The sequence below is a fragment of the Fusarium fujikuroi genome, chromosome FFUJ_chr02 (genome assembly GCF_900079805.1).
Source record: "Fusarium fujikuroi IMI 58289 draft genome, chromosome FFUJ_chr02".
Classification (NCBI taxonomy): domain Eukaryota; kingdom Fungi; phylum Ascomycota; class Sordariomycetes; order Hypocreales; family Nectriaceae; genus Fusarium; species Fusarium fujikuroi.
In genome coordinates, this window is record NC_036623.1 from 3,325,248 (window position 1) to 3,335,336 (window position 10,089).

Genomic DNA, 10,089 nt, shown 5'->3' on the forward strand with positions numbered 1-10,089 from the left:
GGTGATCCTTGATGCAAACCTCCCAATGGCGTTGCAATGCGACGGGAGGCGGGCTAGTACACCCCGCTCTCAGCCAAACGAGGATGATGGCTGTAGTTATTGACGAGGTCGAGATGGCAGATTGGTGGCGAAGGTTTGGAGGTGATGAAGCAAACGGGGAAGGGATTGGGAGATGGAAGGTGAGGCATAGTGGAACAGATTAAAGAGGCCCGACAATGGGAGTCTACAATGGGTACTAGGTAGGACAATGTGAAGGTATCTCGTACCGAATAAGGCTGCGGGATGGACAAGTTGATTGGCGGTCGAGGTTGAAAAAGGCATCCTTTCGAGTTAGCCCAACTCATTTTCAACCCCCCAGCGAGACTGCGCCCGACGATTTGGCGGAGGGAATATCATTGCGAGTGAGCTTGGGCCGAGATGTTGATGTTGATGTGTTGTTGGAGGTTGAAACATAGTTGAGATGATTTTGAGCCAACGGCGAGGGCAATTGAGGATGAAAACGGGGGAGTCTCAACGGTAAAAAGACGTTGTCGGTGTTATTGGCAGCCAGTGGTTCGCCCACTTATGTCATTGCCGCCCATACAGAAATGAGGGGTATTAGGCAAAACCACACAAAGGTGTACGAGATTGGTAGCATTGGGTAGCAAGATGGCCGAGAATGTCTTGAGACCTTGCTTGTTTTGTTTGTATGAGCAACGTTACCTCATGTGATACCAAGGTAGCTAACGTTCAACACTCACTACCAGCATCAGCTCCAAGATGACCAATTGTGAGGCTAAGAAATAGATTGCCCAATACTTAAGCTCCAGCTTATCATTGAACAAATTGGCATAGCGGTGGCTTGTTTGATTGGCCTTGGTAAAATAAGAATATCGAATTGGAGCCAATTCATGCCCCGAAGCTTCAGGAGTCACTTACACAGCCCTTGATCTTTAGTACGCCTGGTGGGGAAGAATATATCGTGGAGTCGGTTGAGCTCCCTTTTCCGCGGAGGAGAAAGATCGCACTAATTGATATATTAAACCCGGGGATTTATTAGTGTATTCGCTAATAAACACATAGGAACTGGAAGACTAATGCCGAATCCGACTACAAAACCGGCCAAAAAGATCCCGCAGACTCTCATTGCTATCTCCAGGGTATCCCCAGAATCATGAGAATGCTGTAGGACTGATTATTCAGGCAATCAAAAGATTTCGCTTAGCTTATCTGAACCTTGACAAATCTTGATTTCGAGGTCTTGTGCTCTATCTCATGTTCTGGGCGTTCCGATAAATCGCGATTATGCTGCTGAAGGACTATTCCCTACATATGACCACCCACGATTGTGGCAGCAAAGACTTGCATTTTACCCAAACTCGCAAAAGTTGAGGCGAACATGTCTGTCAGCTGTCAGTCACCGGATCACGCATGGTAAAGAAAGACCACGAGGAGCAATGGGTTCAGGGCTACAGCAGAGCCGCATCCAGCCCTGGTTTTTTAACCATTGGTTGTCGCCAATCGATGTAAACAGACATGACGCCATGACAAGATACCTGTAGCAAGTATGCGCGCACCTCGGGGAGTAAGAAGTTATCAGACCTTGATATAGGGTCTCAAAGTAAACTAAGTAAAAGATATCCTTAACTTGAAAAAAATATCCTAAATTTATGCCAATTTACCCAAGTCTTTTTATCATTTAGGACCAAGATCCTGAGTTTCTTTCCTCTAGGCGCATAACGAGATCGCGCCCGAGGCAGTAATCGACCAAGATATTACTCTCGTCATAAATTTCCAAAATAGGATATCGGTCAAATATTCCCCTTGCTCTGTAAACCGTAACTGGGCGCGTGCCAAGAGATGCCATCCTAGCCCATCATCTTGAACAGGGCTGAAGTGTTGCCAATTTTGGCAAGTCTCGGCGCCGGCCATGAGCCTCAACTCCCGGGGATCCATGGAATGAACTTGAGGTCAGAGTTGCATTGGCCAAATCGTCTTTGTTAGGAAATAGGCGGCGAGCTTGTCGATCGTTGCAGCGACGGCGAAGCCAACCTTGTACAGTAAAGCGGATCGACAACTTCTCCTGGAGCTTATTCCATGGCGTATGATTCGCTCGTGTTCTCAATGATCAATGTCAATGCCGCCAGTTTCCGTAGAAGCAGAGATATAGCTTCTGAACGTCATTGCCTCATGAACCCCTGTTACAATTACAGGATTAATACCTCACATGAATTCGGGAAGGTCTCCGACTGTTATTCGCATAACTCGCCGTGGCATATACGCATGCCGAATCGGTTCAACTGGACAATCGGTAGACAATGTAATATCACTCAGAGATTTATTGTAGAGACCGTTTCAGAGCGTAGGTCACTAGAGTTTCTATGAAGAGACCAGAACAGCCATCAAGCTCGGCACAAGCTTGTCCTAAACTTGTAGCGTTCCGCGCGAAATTCGGGTTATAAAGGCTAGAACTCAACTAGAACTAAGCTGTTCGATATTGGAAAGAGAATGCAGACTGTACAGCAGGCCGTCGAACTATAGACCGGAGCATGAGTCGTGTTGCAATATCGCCGAGTAGATACACGCCGATCATTCTCTGTCGAGGTCTAGCGTCCTGGGGATGAAACAAGATTCGGAAAAGAATACCACGAGCTCTAGACCTTGAGATCCAACTCCAAAGATGCATCTAGATACTTAGACTTCAAGTTCAACTGCAAAGTATCCAAGTTCTAAGGTCTACAGGACCTGACTGAGAAGAGGCGAATACCTTTCCAAGGTTAAGTAAAATGCCCTTAATCTCTCATCACTATCAAGTCTGTAGAATATGATCGACGAATCCTTGCATATTCCCCAGACCATACCCCAGATGATGAGCTCTATTCCCCGCACACTATCTAGCCACAGCCCATGTATGCGTACTCCTTCATGACAACGTCCCGTTATCACTTGCGTTCTCCAGATTTTGACGGTCCGGGTGGCGCCGTTGGGAGTAGTTGATCGTCATTGTACTGCCCGTGTCTGGCTCAAGCTGCCTGAATTAGGTTTCGGAGCCAAGAGAATTAGAACAGCCACTCTGGCCGCTGACCAGTTTCGGAGGTTTATTCAGAGAACTGTAGTCTTCCTTTCAGTATATAAAGCCTGCCATATCCCGATAGAGTCGTGCTTCTCCGTTTCAAACAGTTCCATCAACACTAGTAATTCAACATCCAGCGCTCCACACAACCCCTTATTCTTCCACTTACTAGTCATGTCTTCCAAAGATGACAAAATTCTCCATGATGAAGATGATGGCACTGTAGAAGACATCAACATCGTTCCTACAGCAGATCTCCCGACAAGACTCGCAGACAGTGTCGCCTATGGCCCAGGAGGTATCCGAGGCGTTATACAGTCCCCTTTTGTCTTTGGGGCTGCATTTCTCGCTTCATTAGGTGGATTTTCCTTTGGATATGACCAAGGAGTTATTTCCATCATCAACGTCATGCCTCAGTTCCATGATGTCTTTCCTAGGGCAGCTTCTGGCTTTGGGAAGGGCTTCATGACTGGTATGCTGGAGTTTGGAGCTTTCTTAGGTTGTTTCTTCATGCCCTGGATGGCCGATAAGATCTCCCGAAAGAAAGCTCTGGCTGTAGTTGTTGTGATCTTCAATATCGGTGCCATACTGCAGACTGCCGCCGTTAACTATGAAATGCTCGTTCTTGGTCGCACAGTCGGTGGAATAGGTGTTGGCACTCTTGCATTGGTAAGTCGCAAAACCCATGTAACTTGAAGCACTTGTCTGAGACCTTTCCAGGGCGCTCCTCTTTACATATCCGAAATCTCACCCCCGAATCTACGAGGAACTCTTCTGGTTCTCGAATCCATATCTATCTGTGCCGGTGTAGTGGTTTCATTTTATATCACTTATGGAACTCGCCATTTGGAGGGCGAGATTGCTTTCCGTCTTCCTCTTGGCCTTCAAATGGTCTCTGCAACAGTCGTCGGAGTTGGAATCCTCTTCTTCCCTTACTCACCCAGATGGCTTGCCCTTGTTGGGCGCACAGAAGATGCTCTCAGCAATCTATCTCGAATGCGTCGTCTCCCACCTGACGACTCTAGAGTCCTTACTGAGTATCAAGGCATTATCGCCGAGGCGCAATTCCAGAAAACCGTGCTTGAGCGCCGCCACCCTGGTAAACAGGGCTTCAAGCTCGAAGTCTTGACTTGGCTTGACTTGTTCAACCACAAGACATGGCGAAGAACTGTCGTGGGTTGTGGGATTTTGTTCTTTCAACAATTCAGGTTAGTCAGTCATATACCATAGAAGACCTTGCTATAGTAAGGGTTCCCCGAGTTTTGGCTTGGTCTAACAATTCAGTGGAATCAACGCATTCATTTATTACGCCCCGACTCTCTTCCAGTCACTTGGCCAGTCTGAGGAGATGTCTCTTACCATGTCTGGTATCTTTAATGTTCTTCAGCTAGTTGCTGTTGGCGTCTGTTTCTTTATCATAGATCGAGTTGGTCGCCGTCCTCTGGCCATCTTTGGTGGTGTTGGAGGTGCTGTTTCGTGGGGAATCATGGCTATTCTTGTTGGCATCTTCTCCCACGACTGGAAGACCAATGCAGCAGCTGGTTGGGGGTGTGTTGCTATGGCCTTCATATTCATTCTATGTTATGGAGTTTCATATTCGCCTCTGGGTTGGGCCCTTCCATCAGAAGTCTTTCCCAGTGCAACTCGATCTAAGGGTGTAGCCCTGTCAACTGCAACTTGCTGGATTTGTAACTTTATTGTTGGTGAGTCCTACATAGTCCCTTCTTACAAGAAACGTCATTAATTCGCATATATAGGTGTCATTACTCCTCCTATGCTAGAGTCCATTGGATTTGGCACGTATGTCTTTTACGGATCCTGGTGCGCTATCGCAGCTGGCTGGGCATACTTCCTTGTCCCTGAGACTAAGGGCAGATCTCTAGAGGAGATGGACCAAGTATTTGGAGATAACAGTGGTCAAGAGGAGAAGGAGATTATGAAAGCAACTGCTGCGCAGGCCAGAAGTGCAGGCAATCCTAATATCCATGTGTAGTTCGTTTGCTACTCTCAAATGGTACAGTAAATCTAGATTTTGATTCAAATATTAGATTTACGATGATCGCCGATGAAAATTAAAAAAATATGCTTTCCTATGATATGAAACTGCAATAATTGTATAGCTGGTGAGGTCGTAGGGGATTGCGCGCGCATTCACTACCGTCTCGCTATAGTCAAAGGCACGTATTGAGTTGTTGACCTAGCATCACAATAAAACACTCGCAAAACCACTGGCTATGAGCACGGTATCAATCATTTTCTATAGTTGAACTAAACATTCTACCCTTCTTACCTCATATCCCATTCTCCATGACCATAAAACATCCCAGGAACCCGAACACCAAAATGCAAATTTCTTTTTAATTTAAGCAACCCATTTACGGGCGTTCAAGAAGAGCTGGAACCAAGGACCATATTGTCCCCACTCAGCGAGCTGGCGCTCAGGCTTCCATGAGCCAACATCAGCCATAATGGTACGCTCGGGATGAGGCATCATGGCGACGACACGGCCGTCCTTGCTCTGCACACCTGCGATACCCTGAGGGCTGCCGTTGGGGTTGAAGGGGTATCTCTCTGTAACAGAGCCGTAGTTGTCGACGTAGCGGAAGGGAATAAGACCCGAGTCGTTGACGGACTGCAAGTCGTTGGCAGAAGAGAACGCAGCTCTGCCCTCACCGTGAGAAACGACTATGGGGAACGAGGATCCACTCATGCCACTGAAGAAGACAGAGTTCTCGGACTTATCTTCGATGGTCACCATCGAGTATCGACCCTCAAACTGGGTGCTGGCGTTTTCAACTGGAAATGGTTAGGCTCCACCACCGCGAATACAGGCAGAATGACATACCGAATGTTGGCCAGTGCTCGGCTCCGGGGATCAATTCTTTCACTAAAAATTGTTAGTATGATTTTAAGAAACAACGAACGAGGTATGAACTCACGTCGAGTCAGCATCTGACAACCGTTGCAGACACCTAGTGAGAAGGTATCAGGACGCTGGAAGAAAGCCTCAAACGTCTTGCGAGCACCGTCATGCATCAGGATAGACTGGGCCCAACCGTTACCAGCACCGAGAACGTCACTATTGGATGTTAGTATCGCTTCGAGAACGAGAACATTCCGGCAAAACGCTGATAATGGATTTACTTACCCATACGAGAAACCACCACAGGCAGCAAGACCTCGGAATCCGTCCAGAGAGAAGCCGTCAAGGATATCAGACATGTGAACATCAACAGCGTCAAAGCCAGCAGCTCGGAAGGCAAAGGCCATCTCGGCGTGACCGTTGACACCTTGCTCTCGAAGAATGGCAACTGCGTGATGTTAGTATGCACCTAATTCGTTTAGTACTTTCATCTTACCTCTGGGCTTGTATACCAGGCTCTTGATGCTTGTGAGAGCTGGAAGGCTGACATCAGCGGGATCAAACTTCAGCTTGTAGTGTAGACCAGGATCCCTGTTATCTTGAATAGCCTCGAACTCTGACTGAGCACACTCGGGGTTGTCTCGGAGCTTCTGCATCTCGTAAGAAGTGCTAGTCCACCACTGTTGGATCTTGGCACGCTCCAGGTCGACGATGGTCTTTGATCTGTACTTGACAAGGAGAGATTGCTTGCTGGTAGGGCGAACATAGCCGATAGTCTTGATAAGACCATGGGGAGGACCACATGTTGCGAAGCACCTCTTGAACTTGGTCTCGTCACCTCGGCGGATCTGGAAGACAGCTCCCAACTCTTCGTTGAAGAGGGCATCGAGCACCTTGTCCTCAGACTCAGCAAGGCTGTCAAGAGATATATCAGCGCCACATCGGCCAGCAAACATCATCTCGGCAACAGTTGTGAGCAGACCACCATCAGATCGATCGTGGTACGCGAGGACAATGTCCTCTTGATGAAGCTGCCACAAAGCATCAAAGAAGTCGCGGATGATCTGAACATCGCGAACATCAGGAGATTCGTTACCAATCTGACCGAGTGTCTGAGCAAGAGCGGAGCCGCCCATGGCACGGAAGCCCTGAGCAAGGTCAACGAAGACCAGGACAGACTCGCCAACCTCCTCAACACGGCGAAGCTGGGGTGTCCATGTGCTGCGGACATCTTCGACCAAGCTGAAGGCTGAGATAACCAGTGAGACAGGAGCAGTGACAGTCTGGGACTCAGAGGTGTCCTTGTCCTTCCAGGAGGCCTTCATAGACAGAGAGTCCTTTCCGACAGGAATTGAAACACCAAGTTGAGGGCAGAGCTCCATGCCGATAGCCTGAACAGCATCGTAAAGAGCAGCACCTTCGCCAGGGTGACCAACAGCGGCCATCCAGTTGGCCGAGAGCTTAACGCGCTTGAGATCACCGTTGACAGGACCAGGCTTGATGTCAGCAGCACCAAGGTTCATCAAACTCTCAACAACAGCCATACGGGCAGATGCGGCAGCCGAGATGAGAGCGAGGTTAGGCTTCTCGCCCATGGCCATGGCCTCACCACGTCGCTTCTTGTCATCAAGACTGAAGCTGGTGAGGGTGACCGCGACATCTGCAACTGGAGTCTGCCAAGGACCAACAAGCTGGTCTCGAACAGACAGACCGCCAACAGTACGGTCACCAATAGTGATGAGGAAGTTCTTTGAGCCAACAGAGGGAAGGTTGAAAACCAACTCTGTAGCTTTAGTGACCAAATCGCCAATGTCAGAGCTGCCGCAGTGCTCGGTGAGACTTTTGACAGCGTCAAAGGGACGAAGGTTCTTCTCAACACGTTGAACGTCCTTAGAGATTCGTCGTCCAGGAGGAAAGAGAACATCCATGGGAAGGTTAATGGGATCAACGGGAGGTTGAATAGTAGGCTCACGATCAGTGAGAACAAGCTTTGAAACACCACTCTCATCCTTGGTAACGGCAGTTCCTACAACTGAGAAGCCACATCGCTCTCGTCGGCAGATGCTAGTGAAGCGGTTGAGACCATCCTTGTTGACGAGAAGAACATATCGTTCCTGAGCCTCGTTACACCAGATCTGAAGAGGAGACATAGAGTTATCGGCGCTCTCAACCTGCCGAAGTTCGAACTTGCCTCCAAACCCAGCATCCTTCACAAGCTCGGGAAGAGCATTTGAGAGACCGCCAGCACCAACATCGTGGATAAAGGCAATTGGACTTTCTGGTCCAAGGGCGACGCAAGTGTTGATGACCATCTGGGCTCGTCGCTCCATTTCGGGGTTTCCACGCTGAACACTGTCGAAGTCAAGATCCGCTGTGGCATCGCTGCCAGTGTTGGAGGAGGCAGCACCACCACCAAGACCAATCAGCATAGCAGGACCACCCAGGACAATAACATGGGCACCCTCTTCAACATGGCTCTCTTCCTTGAGAGCATGTTGGGGTCGAACGCTACCGATACCACCAGCAATCATGATTGGCTTGTGGTATCCTCTGTACTCTGGAGCGTCGGATCCGGCCTCGTTGGTGAGAAGAGTACGGAAAGTACCGGTCAAGGCAGGACGGCCAAACTCGTTATTGAAGCGAGCAGATCCAATTGGGGCCTCCAGCATAATGTCAAGACTGGAGGCGTAGTGAGAGGGACGTCCAATATCAAGCTCCCACGGCCTCTTGTTGCCGGGGATCAAGAGATCAGAAACCCAGAAACCGGCAAGACCAGCTTTGGGAGAAGAGCCACGTCCAACAGCGCCCTCATCTCGAATCTCACCACCACTTCCAGTTGCGGCACCAGGAAAGGGGGAGATGGCAGTGGGATGGTTATGTGTTTCAACCTTGATGAGAGGCTGGACAACTTCGCGGGTGAGCTTCCAGCTTCCGGTGGAATAGTCTGGAGCCCAGTAGTTACCCTCGTCACCGGAAAGGCTACGAGTGAATGTTAGCAAACAAGCCCGAATACCTGATATCCAACCGGAATTGTATTTGTGTTACCAAGACTTACACGGCCGCGTTATCAGAATAGGCGCTGATGACATATTCAGGGTTTAATTTATGGGTGTTCTTAATCATGCCGAACAAGCTGTTCTCCTGACTGACACCGTCGATTGTCCACGAAGCATTAAAGACATGATGCCGGCAGTGCTCAGAATTGACCTGAGCAAACATGAACAGCTCAACGTCGTTCTACTGAAATCAGTAATTGATTTTCAACGTCGGACTTATGAGTCATACAGGAGATCGACCAAGAGCAGTGTACTGTTTAACCAAGTACTCCATGTTGGGTTGGTCGAGACCAAGCCCAGCCTGTTTGTTATGTTCCTGGAGAGCGGCCAAGGGACCGCGCTCATCGGAAAAGATGTCGACTACGACGAGAGGGTTTCGAGCACCATGAGCGAACATGGTATCGAGGGCTGGTGGAGAAAGGCTGAAGAATTCTGTCATGCGATCATGCAGAATGTCCCGGAAACTCAAATCTTCCTCTCCCTTGAAACCATCCTCGAGCTCGATATGGATGACTCGACCTCGTTCGATGCGGTTAACGGTCTTGAGATCGCAGACGAGGGCGATGCTGGTAGCTTTCGAGCTCCACGGGGAAACGTTTCGGGGGCTGACATAGATATCGATGGCATTCTTGTTGTCGCCTGTTGAGGGAGCATCTGCAGGCTGCTCAATGGCCTCGAGGATCTTCTTAATGCTGCCGAGAACGGCGGCATCCTCAGTCTCAAGGTCGACGTAGTATTGCCAGGAGCCCGTGAGCTTAGCAACCTTGACGGAACTCTGATCATTGATGCGCTGCACGAGCTTCTGGACTTCAGAAGCCGTGTAGCACGACTCGCCGATCAGGACGTGGTGCATGGTGAATGGATTTGCGAGTGCAAAGCAAGATACGCCTTGACGCTTGTACGTCAACGTCCTGTAGCAAGAAGAAAAAACCTAAGTTTTGGCGGGGTCTTCATGTCCAGCCGACGGGGCAAAGTTTCTCCGCTCCCAGGCTATCACTAGAATTCTAGAATTCTACTTGCAGAATCTTTTCTAGGTTTTAGACACAGAATATTCTTTAGGTTATATGATACTGCAAGCAATTGCTCACTGATACTATATTTCTTTTCTATCGATCATA

The 10,089-nt window shown here is 48.9% G+C and overlaps 2 protein-coding genes; one reads left to right on the top strand and one right to left on the bottom strand.

The window, feature by feature from the left end:
* Window positions 1–3,226: 3,226 nt before the first annotated feature.
* Window positions 3,227–5,045, top strand: FFUJ_04292 (related to quinate transport protein; the record flags this gene model as incomplete). XM_023572440.1 has 4 exons in its annotated part: window positions 3,227–3,721; window positions 3,773–4,260; window positions 4,337–4,755; window positions 4,810–5,045. The coding sequence occupies 4 exons, from the start codon at window positions 3,227–3,229 to the stop codon at window positions 5,043–5,045; spliced, it is 1,638 nt and encodes a 545-aa protein (XP_023426564.1).
* A 369-nt stretch (window positions 5,046–5,414) lies between these two features.
* On the bottom strand, window positions 5,415–9,824 carry FFUJ_04291 (related to phosphoribosylformylglycinamidine synthase; the record flags this gene model as incomplete). XM_023572442.1 has 7 exons in its annotated part: window positions 5,415–5,848; window positions 5,898–5,939; window positions 5,992–6,131; window positions 6,201–6,363; window positions 6,412–8,894; window positions 8,971–9,152; window positions 9,201–9,824. 7 exons carry the CDS (start codon window positions 9,822–9,824, stop codon window positions 5,415–5,417), a joined length of 4,068 nt encoding a protein of 1,355 aa, XP_023426565.1.
* Window positions 9,825–10,089: the final 265 nt, after the last annotated feature.